The sequence below is a fragment of the Ips typographus genome, linkage group LG1, assembly GCF_016097725.1.
Source record: "Ips typographus isolate SLU linkage group LG1, UJ_Ityp_2.0, whole genome shotgun sequence".
In the NCBI taxonomy this organism is placed as follows: Eukaryota; Metazoa; Arthropoda; class Insecta; order Coleoptera; family Curculionidae; genus Ips; species Ips typographus.
The window spans coordinates 1,044,973-1,062,816 of NC_138422.1; the positions used below are offsets into that span (position 1 = coordinate 1,044,973).

The 17,844-nt window shown below is 35.7% G+C and overlaps 3 protein-coding genes across 4 annotated transcripts; 1 reads left to right on the plus strand and 2 right to left on the minus strand.

Annotated features, from left to right (window-relative positions):
* Positions 1-1,085: 1,085 nt before the first annotated feature.
* Positions 1,086-13,920, minus strand: LOC145735523 (SWI/SNF-related matrix-associated actin-dependent regulator of chromatin subfamily A containing DEAD/H box 1 homolog). The gene is made up of 16 exons (XM_081989455.1): positions 13,677-13,920; positions 13,351-13,604; positions 13,091-13,298; positions 12,953-13,034; positions 12,726-12,900; positions 12,484-12,668; positions 9,906-10,099; positions 9,701-9,839; positions 9,511-9,646; positions 5,999-6,136; positions 5,738-5,947; positions 5,465-5,689; positions 1,865-2,076; positions 1,604-1,804; positions 1,360-1,445; positions 1,086-1,298 (listed from the first exon to the last, which is right to left on the minus strand). Exons 1-16 carry the CDS (start codon positions 13,771-13,773, stop codon positions 1,189-1,191), a joined length of 2,652 nt encoding a protein of 883 aa, XP_081845581.1. The 5' UTR covers positions 13,774-13,920; the 3' UTR covers positions 1,086-1,188.
* A 487-nt stretch (positions 13,921-14,407) lies between these two features.
* On the plus strand, positions 14,408-15,593 carry ND-ACP (NADH dehydrogenase (ubiquinone) acyl carrier protein). Of its 2 annotated transcripts, none has more exons than XM_081989851.1 (4): positions 14,408-14,638; positions 14,973-15,089; positions 15,193-15,338; positions 15,394-15,593. In XM_081989851.1, the coding sequence occupies exons 1-4, from the start codon at positions 14,486-14,488 to the stop codon at positions 15,425-15,427; spliced, it is 450 nt and encodes a 149-aa protein (XP_081845977.1). In that variant the 5' UTR covers positions 14,408-14,485; the 3' UTR covers positions 15,428-15,593. The 2 variants fall into 2 exon arrangements, with proteins under 2 accessions (XP_081845977.1, XP_081845987.1); XM_081989861.1 differs by lacking the exon at positions 14,973-15,089 and adding an exon at positions 14,837-14,944 and having other exon boundaries at positions 14,410-14,638.
* On the minus strand, positions 15,581-17,602 carry LOC145735581 (cytochrome P450 9e2-like). The gene is made up of 6 exons (XM_081989564.1): positions 17,313-17,602; positions 17,099-17,262; positions 16,878-17,043; positions 16,497-16,659; positions 16,086-16,452; positions 15,581-16,033 (listed from the first exon to the last, which is right to left on the minus strand). The coding sequence occupies exons 1-6, from the start codon at positions 17,507-17,509 to the stop codon at positions 15,600-15,602; spliced, it is 1,491 nt and encodes a 496-aa protein (XP_081845690.1). The 5' UTR covers positions 17,510-17,602; the 3' UTR covers positions 15,581-15,599.
* Positions 17,603-17,844: the final 242 nt, after the last annotated feature.

Genomic DNA, 17,844 nt, shown 5'->3' on the forward strand with positions numbered 1-17,844 from the left:
TACACTACAACTTTAGAAGTTAAATGTCGTTTGCAGTTTGCGTTTGTTGTTTGTTTACTACTTCAGTGCAAGAAAAAGTGATCTACGATCGATTTTAGTAAGATGCTGAAAAGGATATGCATTAATCCATTTAAAAACCAAGATATACGAGAAGGTAACTTGAATTCATTTTCGTCAGAAGTAAAACTACAAGACTAACTGAAAAAAATGCTTACAACTGTAATAATATATATGCTGACCCCTCATACGCAGGCTCCTGCAAATGTTTATGCAAATCCTATTAAAGTAATAATATCTATTCAGATTTCCAGTCCACAATAACAATATTAGGTCTTGACAATAATAAACTACCGAACACACAGAATTAATCACAAAAATAAACAAATAGCAAAACTTTAATCAACTTATTATATTGAATCACTCAAAACCGCCATTTTCGTCAATCTGTCGAAATTCACATACAGGTGTGGTAAATCCAAAAGCGACCATACGAAAACCGTGTAACGGACAGAGAAACGTAGATAATTGCATGCGCGGTAGAAAGATAGAAAACGAAAAAAATATCAAGTAGGCCATATTTTTAGCACGCTGTTGCCAAACGTTTGTCGAGGGTATTGAATACTTACGGCGTTTGGCAACAGCGCGCTAAAAATATGGCCTACTTGATATTTTTTTCGTTTTCTATCTTTCTCCCGCGCATGCAATTACCTACGTTTCTCTGTCCGTTACACGGTTTTCCTATGGTCGCTTTTGGATTTAGCACACCTGTATGTGAGAAAACTTTCTACTGGAGTAGGAGAAATTGAAAATGCACCTGTTTAGGCAACCCGCCATGCTACAATCTCCCCGGGAGCTCTCACCTATGTCCATGAAAATACGCGTCACTGTCACTTCATATTTATATGAAACCAACGCTAAATTCCTAACCAAAATCAGCGTAAACAAACGGAGAAATGACAGCTGGAATGTCCGAAACTGTTTTCAAAACTGATCACCAGAGGGAGTATCTCATACCTTGAAACGACTTGACAAATTTCAAATTTTTCTTTTAAATGTATTGTGTGTTGAAAGTTAAATCCACAAAACATTATAAAATACGTTTTTATTAAAATGAAACTGTTTTAGAGCTGTGCTCGCGCTTAGCCTATACGATATAAATTAACAACCAATAATAATAGTAATGAAGTGTTATTGAACGTCCCTCCTGGGTGAAACCAAGTTGGTCGCTTTGGCCGAATCAATTCCCAAACAAGATGAAAGCAGCTTCACCACGCTCTTTACGTCAGGATTGTCGCTTTCTGTTTTAATAAACGCGCACTTTAAATAACCCAAAAACTCGGTTAACTCAAAAAATAATACCTTCAGTAGTAATCTCCCGTTCGAGTTTCAGCTTCTCTTTACACATGGCTAGCATTCCCTCTTCAATACTCCCTTGAGAAATTAACCTAAAACGACGTTTAATTAGATGCTGATTTTAGTTGCGTACAGGGTGTTCAAATAAGAGTGGTTCTCGGATTTTTTTTTTAATAAATATTTTCTAGCACTTATTTGAGCTCCTTTTTAAAAACCACTCTTATCGGAACAACCTGTAAAATTGTTGTACCTATAAACTGTAACAGGTTTGGTTTGACCCATTCGGTGGCACCGGTCCTCCGCTTGTTTATCATTGTAAGGATTGAAATCAATATCGTGGATGATGACTGTGTCGGCGCTAGTCAAATTAATTCCCAATCCTCCAGCGCGTGTCGACAACAAAAAAATGAAAATGTCCGTGTCATTCGTGTACTCGTTAATCAAGTCCTGTCTGAACGTACAAGTTCGGGTATTGCAATTATTGTATTTAAAGGAAAAAATACAATTTTACCTGGAACTGACTGGAGTGCTGCCATCTAGCCGCAAGTACCGATAATTTCGTATTTGTAAGTACACTTCTAGGACGTTCAGCAGGATTACATATTGACTGAATATAAGCACGCGATGGCCGTTTCGTTGCAGTTCGGGCAACGCCTTGTCCAGGTACATGAATTTTCCGGAGGTTAATATCAAATTGTCCGGTAACACAAATTTGTTCAGACACTGAAAGTGAAATACAAAAGTTGTATTGATAAGGTTCAAATTGCCTTAACAATCATTTTTTATGCGCTCAAACTAGACCCCCTCCAATTGGGTTGAGGGATTTGCGAGGTGCTGGAGTTTTGAAATTATCACACTTATTGTCAATTGTATTACGTATATACAGGGTGGTCCAATATTAAATGTCAATAATTCACCATTCCAAAACCCACCAAAAAGTCATTTTCCTGAAAAATGCTTCTCAAGGAAAATACAGTCCATAAAAGTTCAGTTTAAAAAAATCGGTTTCTTGTGATAACTGTCAAGTCAAACCGCTGCTGGAGCAATTTTAATAAAATTTAGAACAAATACATATGAAATTAATATTAATACTAAAAAAAATAAAAAAATAATTTTTTTTATCAAATTAATATTAATACTCATTATATAGTGTTAATGACGTTTGTTGAAACTGTCCAGTGGTGTGAATACAGAAAGATGGTTTTAATTTTTCTGCCTTATTCTCTACGTCACTGGATATTTTTCAAAAATTTCAGTTTTTTTCACTTTAATTTGACAAACTAAGTATCTCTTATAAAATTCTGATTTGAAACTTTGTTTACGAGATAATTGAGTTATCTAATACGTTCCAAGACCCAAAACCAGCCCAACCCAACTTAAAAACGGTGAAAATTGACTTAGGAAGCTTAAAAAATGTCTTTGTAGCCAGTTTTCATAGTTCCAGACGAATTGAAAGACTTTAGTTTTGAAAATTGACTTATTAACCAGTAAATTTACTTTGAAACGGTGAAAATTGACTTGAAAGGCTTAAAAATTGTCTTTGAAACCAGTTTTCACAGTTTTCAGACAAATTGAAAGACTTTAGCATTGACAATTCACTTGAAAACGGTGAAAATTGACTTAAGAAGCTTAAAAATTGTCTTTGTAACCAGTTTTCACAGTTTCCAGACAAATTGAAAGACATTAGTTTGGAAAATTGACATTAACCAGTAAATTTACTTTGAAACAATGAAAATTGACTTGAGAGGCTTAAAAATTGTCTTTGTAACCAGTTTTTACAGTTTCCAGACAAATTGAAAGACATTAGTTTGGAAAATTGACATTAACCAGTAAATTTACTTTGAAACAATGAAAATTGACTTGAGAGGTCTAAAAATTGTCTTTGTAACCAGTTTTCACAGTTTCCAGACAAATTGAAAGACATTAGTTTGGAAAATTGACATTAACCAGTAAATTTACTTTGAAACAATGAAAATTGACTTGAGAGGCTTAAAAATTGTCTTTGTAACCAGTTTTCACAGTTTCCAGACAAATTGAAAGACATTAGTTTGGAAAATTGACATTAACCAGTAAATTTACTTTGAAACAATGAAAATTGACTTGAGAGGTCTAAAAATTGTCTTTGTAACCAGTTTTCACAGTTTCCAGACAAATTGAATGACATTAGTTTGGAAAATTGACATTAACCAGTAAATTTACTTTGAAACAATGAAAATTGACTTGAGAGGCTTAAAAATTGTCTTTGTAACCAGTTTTTACAGTTTCCAGACAAATTGAAAGACATTAGTTTGGAAAATTGACATTAACCAGTAAATTTACTTTGAAACAATGAAAATTGACTTGAGAGGCTTAAAAATTGTCTTTGTAACCAGTTTTCACAGTTTCCAGACAAATTGAAAGACATTAGTTTGGAAAATTGACATTAACCAGTAAATTTACTTTGAAACAATGAAAATTGACTTGAGAGGTCTAAAAATTGTCTTTGTAACCAGTTTTCACAGTTTCCAGACAAATTGAAAGACATTAGTTTGGAAAATTGACATTAACCAGTAAATTTACTTTGAAACAATGAAAATTGACTTGAGAGGCTTAAAAATTGTCTTTGTAACCAGTTTTCACAGTTTTCAGACAAATTGAAAGACTTTAGCCTTGACAATTCACTTGGAAACTGTGAAAATTGACTTGAGAGGCTTAAAAACTGTTTTTGTAGTCAGTCGTTATAGTTTTCAGATAAATTGAAAAACTTTAGTAGTGAAAATTGACTTGTAGCCATGAAAAACTACTTTATCTACAATTTTTGACTACAAATTCACACATTTCAACCTTGAAAATTGACTTGGACACCAAAAAGTGACTCTGAACCAATGAAAAGTGACATCAAAAGCTTAAAATTTGCATTTGAAGTAAGTTTTCATAATTTGAAAATACATTTCAATATTTTAGTCTTGAAAATAGTCTTAAATACAGGATATTGACATTAGATTCATGAAAATTGACTTGAAGACTAATTTTTCAAGTATTTTTACTTTGCTTTTCATTTTCTTAGCACTCTGGACTATTTTTAGGGCTTTAAAACTGCTTTCAGCTTGGAAAATCGAGTTTTAGGGTTATCTTCACCAAGTTTTTGACATAGCAGACTTAAAAAACTATTTTTACATTTTCCATAGGCTTAAACATGCCATTTCACGCTTCGTCAGTATTAAATTGACTTCTAGACTGAAAAATCGAATTTTAAACTATTTTTTATAGTAAAAGTTAAGTTTCAAACAGTTCCAGAGATATACAGGGTGAAAGTTTCAACAGGAAGACGAAAATGTGACAAAACATGTTTGTGATTTGAATTGAATGTGTGTGATTTTTTGTTATTTTATTATACAGAAAAAAATCATTAATGGACTAAACGTGCATCTGCCTCTTAACCTAAAAACACAATGGCAAAATCTGAATTTTCAGTGGTTCAGCAGGATATTTAATCTAAACTATGCTTTTGTTGCAAAGCTTTCATCCTATATCAGCTTTCTCTTTTTAGCTCCTGTAATTCTTCAATTTCTAGACAAAAAGCAGGTTTTACACCGCGCTTTGATGTCAAAGAAATTCATGAATTCATAAAGCTGCTTCAAGGACGATTTTATGTGTAAAACAAAATTTTATGCAAAATTTTTACCAAATAGGTTCTATTTTGATTCAACTTATTTGATCAAACTTGCCGTTTTGCATAATGCCAACAGACACAAACGAAAAAGTGAAACTGGGAGCTGCAGAATTCAATACATAAACACAGTATTCAGGATGATTATGAAATTTCAAAATAAAAATATCAAAAATACCAGAAAAACAAGTAGGAATAATCTGTAATTATTACCACCTAAACACTAAATTCACTTGGTTGGGTTGGTTAAACTGTTTTCATTGACAGCTTTGACACAAAAGTGTAAAATCAAATCACTTTATGCTCATGAATTTCTCTCATTATGTGAGGCATAAAACCTGCTTTAACACTTATGGTAATCTTTGTCAAACACATTACAATTTTTAAAAGAGCTTACTTTCAGATTCAGACTGTACTGAACAGACAAAAATTTGTGTTTTTACTTACTCACTCTAAACTTACCCTAAATTGTTGGGCCATTGTATGAATTTCAAAATCGGACATCCACTTTAAGTCCTCCACAATGTACTCCACCACTGTGTCTTTATAACCAGGATCTTTGGCAAGCAATTTGGCAATATCTTGTAACTGGTCCAGCCCGTAATGATAGCGCATAAGTAGAGGATGATTGCTCAATTTGCGCAAATCCGTCATTATGCTCATACCATTGTATTGATTTCCTTCTTCCTGTAAGTACTGTGTTTTTCACTAATTAGTAATTGTTGTGGTACTTACACTGATATTTTTATAAGAGGCGACCAGTTCTTGATAGTGTTGCTTTTGTACTGAAGCCATAGACACAGTGACGACCAGATCAGTTTTTTTAGGCAAATCCTGCAACACGTCCCTTTTCAGGCGCCGCAAAACGAAAGGTTTCATTATTCTCTTGGCCTGTTCGATTTGTTCCCGTTCGAAACTTGGCACGTTCTCTTCCTCTTTACTTTTCTACAAAAATAAACAATAACTAATATAAACTCGTACCACCTACAAACTAACCGAATTCTTTTGGAATAGGTTCTTCAAGTCGTCAGTTTTTTCAGCAAACATTTTCGGCATAACGAAAATCAGTAATGACATCAACTCTAGTAAGTTGTTTTGAAGAGGCGTCCCCGTCAGTAAGATGCGATGTTTAGCCTGGAAATGTCGGTGTCACATCACTTAAGCTTGGTTCACATGAATCCGGAACATTCGCGGAATGCGGACAGCGGAAAATCGTTCAGCCAATCAGCGTTCTGTCCGTCTATCCGGACCGGATTGCATATTTTGATATTTTCCGCGCGTAAACGTCGTAATCGTGACAATAATGACAGGGACAGAAAACAAAACAGAAACAGCAAAGCAAATATGTCCGTGGAGATGAACGAAAACGATTTTAACACTACGCTAATTGATTTTGTCCAAAGTTCCCTATTTTGTGGGATTCTAAGCACCCTCAACACAAGGATAATAATGCCTTGAAGAAGGCTTGGCTTCAGATTGCCAATCGAATGAAAACAATAGGTATTCGGTACAGTCAGAGAGAAAAGTCGCTGTCAAAGTTTGAACTGCCAGAAACACAGTTTGAAAAAACAGTCAGCGACAAAATCGTCTGTTAAACTCACTTGGAGTGAGAAAATGACAGTTTTATCCACATTTTTGGAATCCTCATTAAGTTTCCTATCTACTAACCTAAAAAAACACTAACAAATCGAGTATAGTCAGTTAGAAAAACAGTGTCAAAGTTTGAACTGCCAGAAACACAGTTTGAAAAAACAGTCAGCGACAAAATCGCCTGTTAAACTCACTTGGAGTGAGAAAATGACAGTTTTATCCACATTTTTGGAATCCTCATTAAGTTTCCTATCTACTAACCTAAAAAAAACACTAAAAAATCGAGTATAGTCAGTTAGAAAAACAGTGTCAAAATTTGAACTGCCAGAAACACAGTTTGAAAGGACAGTCAGACACAAAATGGCCTGTAAAACCCACTTGGAATGAGAAAATGACAGTTTTAAGCACATTTTTAGAATCCTCGTTAAATTTCCTATTCAGTTACTTGGTAAAACCGTATAAAATGTGGTACAGTCTGGGAGAAAAGCAGTGTCAAATTTTGAACTAAAAGAAACACAATTCGGAAGGAGAGTCAGGGACAAAATCGCTGGTAAAACCCACTTCTAGTCAGAAAATGTTTGATTTAAGTACATTTTTGGAATCCGTATTAAATTTCCTATTCAATAGCCAAAAAAAACAAAAACATATCGTTACAGTCATGGTGAAAAATGGCGTCAAAGTTGGAATTGTTAGAAACACAGTTTGAAAGGACAGTCAAGAACAAAATCGCCTGTAAAACCCACTTGTGGTGTGAAAATGACAGTTTTAAGCACATTTTTGGAATCCTTATTAAATTTCCTATCCAATAGCCTAAAAAAATATCACTAAATTCGGTACAGTCAGGGAGAAAAGTGCTGCCAAAGTTTGAAAACACAGTCAGCGACAAAATCGTCTGTTAAACTCACTTGGAGTGAGAAAATGACAGTTTTAAGCACATTTTTGGAATCCTCATTAAATTTCTTATCCAATAACCTCAAAAAAATCACAAAATTCGGTACAGTCAGGGAGAAAAGTGCTGCCAAAGTTTAAACTGGCAGAAACACAGTTTGAAAACACAGTCAGCGACAAAATCGTCTGTTAAACTCACTTGGAGTGAGAAAATGACAGTTTTATCCACATTTTTGGAATCCTCATTAAGTTTCCTATCTACTAACCTAAAAAAACACTAACAAATCGAGTATAGTCAGTTAGAAAAACAGTGTCAAAGTTTGAACTGCCAGAAACACAGTTTGAAAAAACAGTCAGCGACAAAATCGTCTGTTAAACTCACTTGGAGTGAGAAAATGACAGTTTTAAGCACATTTTTGGAATCCTCATTAAATTTCTTATCCAATAACCTCAAAAAACTCACAAAATTCGGTACAGTCAGGGAGAAAAGTGCTGCCAAAGTTTAAACTGGCAGAAACACAGTTTGAAAAGACAGTCAGCGACAAAATCGTCTGTTAAACTCACTTGGAGTGAGAAAATGACAGTTTTATCCACATTTTTGGAATCCTCATTAAGTTTCCTATCTACTAACCTAAAAAAACACTAACAAATCGAGTATAGTCAGTTAGAAAAACAGTGTCAAAGTTTGAACTGCCAGAAACACAGTTTGAAAGGACAGTCAGAGACAAAATGGCCTGTAAAACCCACTTGGAATGAGAAAATGACAGTTTTAAGCACATTTTTGGAATCCTCGTTAAATTTCCTATTCAGTTACTTGGTAAAACCGTATAAAATGTGGTACAGTCTGGGAGAAAAGCAGTGTCAAATTTTGAACTAAAAGAAACACAATTCGGAAGGAGAGTCAGGGACAAAATCGCTGGTAAAACCCACTTCTAGTCAGAAAATTTTGATTTAAGTACATTTTTGGAATCCGTATTAAATTTCCTATTCAATAGCCAAAAAAAACAAAAACATATCGTTACAGTCATAGTGAAAAATGGTGTCAAAGTTTGAATTGTTAGAAACACAGTTTGAAAGGACAGTCAAGAACAAAATCGCCTGTAAAACCCACTTGTGGTGTGAAAATGACAGTTTTAAGCACATTTCTGGAATCCTTATTAAATTTCCTATCCAATAGCCTAAAAAAATATCACTAAATTCGGTATAGTCAGGGAGAAAAGTGCTGCCAAAGTTTGAAAACACAGTCAGCGACAAAATCGTCTGTTAAACTCACTTGGAGTGAGAAAATGACAGTTTTAAGCACATTTTTGGAATCCTTATTAAATTTCCTATCCAATAGCCTAAAAAAATATCACTAAATTCGGTACAGTCAGGGAGAAAAGTGCTGCCAAAGTTTGAAAACACAGTCAGCGACAAAATCGTCTGTTAAACTCACTTGGAGTGAGAAAATGACAGTTTTAAGCACATTTTTGGAATCCTCATTAAATTTCCTATCCAATAGCCTAAAAAAATATCACTAAATTCGGTACAGTCAGGGAGAAAAGTGCTGCCAAAGTTTGAAAACACAGTCAGCGACAAAATCGTCTGTTAAACTCACTTGGAGTGAGAAAATGACAGTTTTAAGCACATTTTTGGAATCCTTATTAAATTTCCTATCCAATAGCCTAAAAAAATATCACTAAATTCGGTACAGTCAGGGAGAAAAGTGCTGCCAAAGTTTGAAAACACAGTCAGCGACAAAATCGTCTGTTAAACTCACTTGGAGTGATAAAATGACAGTTTTAAGCACATTTTTGGAATCCTCATTAAATTTCCTATCTACTAACCTAAAAAAACACTACCAAAATGAGTACAGTCCGAGAGAAAAACAGTGTCAAAGTTTGAACTAACAGAAGCTGTGTCACTCGTCATATGTGAACGACAAGGAGTTTTCCGTGCGTAAAAAGCATTCATTCCGCACCCCGCGCTCAATTCCGGATACATGAGAACCGAGCTTTACAGTGCCGGTCACCTGCTCCAAACTCACTCACATTAATCCGAATCAGATTCTCGTACCGTTGCGTGTTCATGTTTTTCAACATGTGAGCCTCGTCAAATATGACGTATTGTAATGGGGTCACTCTGAACATTTTCCGTTCCTCTGGACTGTTTCCCACCATTGTATAACTGAAAAATGTTTACTCGTAGTTGCGACAGAGAGTAAGACAAAACAAGTTTTACGTGGTAAGAATCACATCAAAGTCGGCCAACATTCCTTTGGCCAAGTCAAAACGGAAGCCCCTACGTTCTTCGGTGGAGCCGTAATACATAAAAACCCGTAGTTCCGGACACCATCGACCGAATTCATTTTTCCAATTATCTGCGGAAATATAATCAAAATGACAGCCAGGTTCTGACAGAGAAAGACGGATATTTAGGGACAAACCTAAAGTGGATGAAGGCACGACAACTAGATGCGTATTTTGCGCTTGTCCAGTCAATTTGAGGTAGGCGAGGAACGCTATGATTTGTACGGTTTTTCCTAGACCCATTTCATCGGCCAGAATTCCGTTAACGCGTTGCGAATGCAACACCGCCATCCAGTTCAATCCCACCATTTGGTAACTGGTTAATCTCAAACTGTTCAATCATAAAAAAAGATCTCACTGAGTGCCTTGCAAACGAGTGGTACAAGGGGTGAGTGAAAAGTAACGTGTGTCAAGTTTTTGCCACACCTTGTACGTATTTTTGGGGTTAGAATTTTTTTTGCCGCACACCACTGGAAAGAGAAGCTTCAGACGGTTCTTTTGATACCCATAGGAAAGCCGTGTAACTGACAGAGAAACGTAGATAATTGCATGGGTGGGACAAAGACAATAAACGAAAAAAATACCAAGTAGGCCATATTTTCAGTACGCTGTTGCCAAAATCCAATACCAATTAATTTAAATTAATTTTGTCCACAGTATTGGATAATTGGCGTTTGGCAACAGCGCGCTGAAAATACGGCCTACTTGATATTTTTTTTCGTTTACTGTCTTTGTCCCACGCATGCAACTATCTACGTTTCTCTGTCAGTTACACGGTTTTCCTAGGGTCGGTTTTGGATTTACCACACCTGTATATGAATAAGAATCTTTGAGACGATTAAAAAAACCAACAACTTTGAAAATTCATATCTCCTTTATTTGAGGAGCTAAAATCGTCATTAAAAAAACGTTTTATAGGGAATTTAATGCTCTTCAGAAAAGCTAATTTGACGTTTTGTCATATTTAGTTGGGTAAAGGAGATATCGGTTAAAATCGGCACTGCACTTTTAAATGTCAATTTTTGTTTAATATTAACCTATTTTGGTTAATAACTCAAAAATTAGTGCCCTAATGCAATCTAAAAGGGTGAAATTCTCTACAACTTTCCCCTTTTCCACTTTTTTATATTTTTCCAAATAACCAAGTTAGGCTTGGCTGAACTTGGAAATTTCCCATTTACAGTTCAATCCCACCATTTGGTAAATGGTTAATCTCAAACTGTTTAATTATACAAAAAATCATCGTAATTTTTCATGCAGTTAAGATGTTAAGCTTTAAACTAAAAAGCGTCTGTTAACACAGTTTCCTGCCTTGCAAACGAGTGGTTCAAGGGGTGAGTGAAAAGTAACGTGTGTCAAGTTTTTGCCACACCCTGTACGTATTTTTGGGGTTAGAATTTTTTTTGCCGCACACCACTGGAAAGAGAAGCTTCAGACGGTTCTTTTGATACAGGTGAGGTAAATCCAAAACCGACCATAGGAAAGCTGTGTAACTGACAGAGAAACATAGATAGTTGCATGGGTGGGACAAAGACAATAAACGAAAAAAATACCAAGTAGGCCATATTTTCAGTACGCTGTTGCCAAAATCCAATACCAATTAATTTAAATTAATTTTGTCCACAGTATTGGATACTTGGCGTTTGGCAACAGCGCGCTGAAAATACGGCCTACTTGATATTTTTTTTCGTTTACTGTCTTTGTCCCACGCATGCAATTATCTACGTTTCTCTGTCAGTAACACGGTTTTCCTATGGTCGGTTTTGGATTTACCACACCTGTATATGAATAAGAATCTTTGAGACAATTAAAAAAACCAACAACTTTGAAAATTCATATCTCCTTTATTTGAGGAGCTAAAATCGTCATTAAAAAAACGTTTTATAAGGAATTTAATGGTCTTCAAAAAAGCTAATTTGACGTTTTGTCATATTTAGTTGGGTAAAGGAGATATCGGTCAAAATCAGCACTGCACTTTTAAATGTCAATTTTTGTTCAATATTAACATATTTTGGTTAATGACTCAAAAATAAGAGAAAGAGAAATTCTCTACAACTTTCCCCTTTTCCACTTTTTCATATTTTTCCAAATAACCAAGTTAGGCTTGGCTGAACTTGGAGATTTCCCATTTACCAAAAAATGAGATTTAATGTTCAACCCCCTTGTGACACTTTTAATCAGTTTTTTTAAATCACGTGACATTTCCGCCATTTTGATATGTTTTAATTGTTTTATTCCAACCAGTTTTTTCGAGGTCACGTGATTTTTTACCCCGCTATTTTGATTTGCCTTTTTTGACATTTTTTATGGCGTTTTCGATACATTAGTTACAGATACATTAGTTTTGAACTAAGCTAGCCAATCGAAAACGTCATTGGTTTTCTGTTCTGTCAAAGTTAAGTAACACACGCATACAAAATTCCGCCATTTTGACCGTTTTTTTTTGGTGCGTGTCACATGACTTTTGGCGGGTATGTTAACTTTTTTTATGTTTAACCCCAATTTATGTGACTTTTTTCATCGTTACACCACTATTTTTCCACGTGTTTTCTAAATCACGTGACACCTGACCTAATTGTACTTTTTGTCAGAAAGACACTTACACGGTTTGTTGCCATCTTTGTCTAGTACACGTAGAAACAGCAATTAACAATTTTTTTGACTGTGATGTTATCAATTATCATTTTTTCTTAAATAATCTAAATCGTGACTTACGAAGATGACAAATTGGCAGGTTGCTCTTTAACTCCCGCTCCTGCAGCTACGGCCCTTTCCATTTGTTGCGCCAAATTCGTGCAACGTTTCATTAGGCTGCGAATGTTATTTCGTGTAGTCAGCACTTGTTGGGCGGAATTTAACAGGTCAGTACTAAGATACCTGTTGGTTTGCAGCTTGGTAACCTGGAAATGTTATGAATTGGATTTTGTTGTGGAATTGCCTATGTTCAGTTGATTTACCAGGTCAATCCAACCAGTGAATGGACGCTCTTCAATGATGGCTTCACCCTTCTTTTTGGAGCAGTATTGCATAAGTTGCAGTTCATTTAAAGTGGCAGTACCAAAAAATTCCAACACTTTCCGCTTGTCATTGGTCAATTCATCAGTAATTTCCGCGTCAGAGTCTTCATCATCACTAAATTGTACAATGATAGAGATTGCCAAATTTAGTGTAACAACCAGCTTACCTGTCAAATACTCTACGGTCTCGGTACTCATGGTGGCTCCCTGTACTTTCATCACTGTCATAATCAGTTTTTCTTCTTTTTACTTTAACAATTTTTTTTTGTTAAAGAATGTACTATCCTGCAAAATAACTAACTAACCTTTTTTCTTTCTGTTAACACTGGGTTCGCCTTCAGCATATCTTTTCCTAGGTTCTGCATCACTAACTTGTCTAGTGCTATTCCTGTCATACTCCTCCTTCCATTGGCTGTAACTACCCTGCATTACAGTTTGTGTGTAGGAGCGACTCAGTTCAGCTGCAGCAGCATCAGTGTTAAAGTTGTGCTTTGACAGAATGTCATGTATTTTCTACAAATCACACACTGGGTATAAACCAAACTACTCTATTGCAATCAAATACCATAGCCTCTAAATTAGGAAAAATCTCTAGTAGGAACTTCATTTGTTTCTCCTTCTCCAGCACCCCAGGATTCTTCTGTCGGTTCATTGTGCCATTCCTGTGAATCACTGGAGTGCTGTTCTTCAAAGGAGAAGTTACTTTAGCGCTTTGTTCTGGGGACTGAAACTTGTGGCTCTCAATTTCGGAATCAGAATCGCTGAAGGGATTTAAAATTCGTTTGAAGGTTGGTTGAGGCGCCGGACTAATTTCCTGAGCTGTAACTCAAGAACGGTTAAATCTGCTTTATTTTAAAGGGGTAATTCGAACCTCACAAGGTTCCAACTTACAACTATCCAATGTTTCACTTGACTGATGGGAAAGCTGGGGTTTCTTTTGAATGCGGAACCCTCGAAGTGCCTGTTTCGGACTGCTGTCTTCCTCCATTGCGTTATTTTCGGTATTTATGGTTTATTTTTCTTTGGGGGTGCTAAACTTTCTTTTTCCTATACAGCACAAGACAGGAACAGGCGAACAGTACACCAGACTTTAAGCAAGTTTAGTACAATAGTTTTGTACGACAAACGGACAAACAACATGTATGTTGCTTGTAAAAAACGCTATTGTACAGGATTAGTACAATATGCTACGTTGCCAAATTGCCGCTAAACAGTACTTGATGATGATGATGAATGATGAGATGAGTTGAGAGAGATGACCGAGTTGATTAGTTATCTTGTGTTACTTGCTTGCACTATGTCCAGTGACCAAGTTACTTTTTTTTTAGATCGCTAAAACCACTTTTATAATTGCCGCATTCGTTTTCACGCTCCATGAAGCGTGGGGAAATTCTCCTAATTTGCAGTTTGCACTAAAGACCCCACGGCAGTACACAGTATGCTGTGCTATTCCATACTACCATTATAGCATACATTTTTATCTGAACTTTTGAATCAAAACTCAATTTTTTACTATACTTTTCTACAAAAAAAATAAAAAAATTGTGTAATTGGCAATAATGGCAATGCCGCTTAAATAAAGACTTATAATGACAGATGTCATTAATTTGACACTTGACAAACGACATATTTTTATTCTCGTTCTGTTGCTTGCCAAGTGCATGAATAGAGCCGATTTTTTCTAGGATTCTAACGAAAAAATGTCCGGTTTAACGAGAAGTATCCGTAGCGTAGCAAGGAGCGCGTCATATTTAAGGGGTTTCACCACTAGTTCCCGGATTTTAGCAGCCAGACAGTTAAAAAGTCTCGCTCCCCAACTTATCAATAATGGCATTCTAGCTCCAGCCACCCAGGTAATTTTCATATTTTTAGCCCTTCCCAGTGTTCCCGAGCCCTTGAAGACGTTGTGCGTATCTACCAAAACCCTATCAAACAATTTTTGTATAAATTCACTGGGTTTTTGATAAAAAAATTACATAACTCTATTTAACCTCACTTTTTCACCCTTGAAAGTTGATAGGGACTCTTACTTAAAAAAGTTATGTCTTTAGATCAGGTATTACTCTCCTGAGATAGTTAAGCCTAAACCAACAGAAGAAGAAATCATAGAGCGAGTACTGAAAGTTGTAGCCTCTTATGATAAGGTCACAGCTGACAAGGTATAAACCATTTATTTTTTTATTTCAGAGTCTCACACTGCCTCATGAGCGAAGTTACAGTTCGAAACCGCCACTGACTCTAAAGCTTATAGCTGACCGAGTGATTTTAGTATTAAATTTGTATGATAAAATCAACCCCGACAAGGTAGGGTAATTTTGCTTATGATGGTAGCAGTGATACTCTAACCAGTCTCTGTTTAATCTGTTTCGTTTGCTGGTCAATGTTAAAGTTTGTTTTTCTGTTGCAGCTGAAATTGGAGTCACATTTTATAAATGACTTAGGGTTAGACTCCTTGGATCATGTTGAGGTTATTATGGCAATAGAGGATGAGTTTGGTTTTGAAATACCCGATGTAGATGCTGAAAGACTTTTGAGGCCTGCTGATATTGTCAGGTAAGTCAAATTTGAGTCTGTTGTTGACCAGATGTCATGTAATAATGTAATGCAGATATGTAGCAGACAGAGAGGATATTTATGAATAGGCCAACCACCTAATATAGCTTTTATGTTAGATTGTATCATTTATTTATAAATTAAGTTGGGTTGCTGAATTTATAAATCTTGAGAGAATTTCAATGCAAATATCAAAGAAGTTCTGCTACTGTAAGGTATTGTTTTGTTAATAAAGTGTTCAGTTCATAAAAAAAATCTTTATTACAACTTTTCCAATCCTAACCACAGTCCATTCTCTGGTCTAATGTTAATAGTAAGTTTCGGACTTAACTTGATAGGAACTTGAGTTTTGGGGGTGATTACTAGCCGAAACTTGTGTATCAAATAAAATATGAGAATTTTGATTTCAAGTAGGGCAAATCTAGAACCTATGCAACTTCTAGGGCCTTGGCCAAACCCTAAATTAGTGTAAGAAGTCAATTTTTCGCGATTTTCGGCACTAAATCGTTCTGGTCGGAATTGTTCAGGTTCTGGGAAATATTTTGAATCATGATGTATTGCATAAGCCGGTATTTGCACCCCCATTCCTTTGGGAATAATTAGGGTGGTTTCAGTTGGATTTACTGGCTCAATAATGTAAGTTTTGGTGCATTCCCTACCCACAATGAGAAATGGTGGCCATTTTCTTAGAGTTTCTACAAAAGAAGGTAAATAAAGTTAGTTAATACAAGACAACCAGAAGCATACCTGACACTACCATGTCCATGTATTTCATGCCATTTATGGCATCAAAAGTTGGTTGTCCATCACAATCTTTTAAAACTGCCTGAATCTCTTCTCTGAGTTTGTCTTGTACCTTACCATTAACAGCCAGTTCGTAAGCGGTAAAGGTCATCAAAGAGGACACCGAATCGAATCCAGCAAAAAAGAATATCATAGCCTGAGCTGTGATATCTTCAATGCTCATTCTTGTGCTGCTGTCCTTGTTTTCCATAAGGATCTGCAGCATATCAGGCCGGTAAATACCTTGAGCTTCTCTCATTTCAATTGAATCTTTAATTAGTTTGGTGAAAAAGTCGTTCACCTCTTTCCTGAATATTTTCAAACCTAGAATCTAGATCTAAATGTATTTTTAGTGTTACAATTCAAATTGATTACCCGGTAAAGTTTGGGGGAGAACTGAAAAACCAAAATTTTCAACACAGTGCTGAGGTTCAGTTCAGCTATTTCTTTGCCCATTTTAAAGAATTCATTTTCAGGTTCTCTCAACGAGTTTACCGTGGCTCCAAAAGAGGTGGTGGCTATAGTGTCTATGGTAAATCTGCAGTAACATATTACAAATAGTGATGCATTTTGAAAGCAAAATGCAAAGTTTATTTGATGGAGATTGACATGAATTTAAAAATTATCCAAAAAGAAACAATGATAAGGAGAGTAGAGATGGCTCAAGGTAATTTTCTCGATAAATAAAAATGTTAGTTTCAGTGTCTACAATACTTTTCCTAGGTGGAGAAGCTACATTCAAATTATAAATTAAACCTTGTGAAGGCATCCTTTAATTCCACCTCGACAATTGCGCCCTCTCGGTTTTCAAAATAATCGGTAAATTCCTTGGCAGCGTCGGTCATCAAGGAAAAAATCATTTTCATTTTGCTGCTCGTAAACGAACTGGATAAAGTCGATCTCATTTTTCTCCACTCATCCCCTGAAAAACAAATTTGAATAATTTTTTTAAATTTGTGTTTTTTGCCTTCACTCACCTTTAAGACTGATTAAATTCTTAGCGAATAAAGGATCAGCTTTTGGATCCACCATTGCGGTGTGATCGACAAAATGATCGAAATCTTTTACTGTAACCCGTCTAATCAAGTCCGGATCGCGAATTACCAATTTGGGTCTTGTAAATTGATAAATCCCATAATATCTGCAAACCAAATGAAAAATCACCAGTATATTTTTGAGTTGATCGATTACCGAGTATCCGGAATCAGATTGTAAGTGTAAGACACCATTTCGGCCATCGTCATGGACCTGAAAACGGTGCCCCAACTGTCCCCAAACACTATCCATGGTTTTCCTTGTTTAACTCCGCGTTTTGTCCAAAAAGTATAAGGTCGCGACAACCACACGTAAAGTAAAATTAGCGCAACAACAATGAAAACTAGAAACATTTTTGCTACTAGCTTGAAGGTTACTGGTATTTTGTTATTGCACTCGGGAACAGTTTATACAATTTGCGTGGATTTCTCATAACAATATTTATGCGATAACAACACTGACACCGCGAGATTAGATTATTCAATTAATACCCTGTTGCGGTTTTTACTCATCAGTATTTTTTAAATTTATAGCGGGAACGGATGTGGCATCAGGTCATTGGCTGACAACAGTAAATTTTCTGATTTATACCTTAAAAAATCAGTATAGACATTTTTTAATTCTCTATTTCTGTTTGCGGATGAAAAAACCAAATAACAAAGATCAAAATATACGTTTGTTTGTCCTC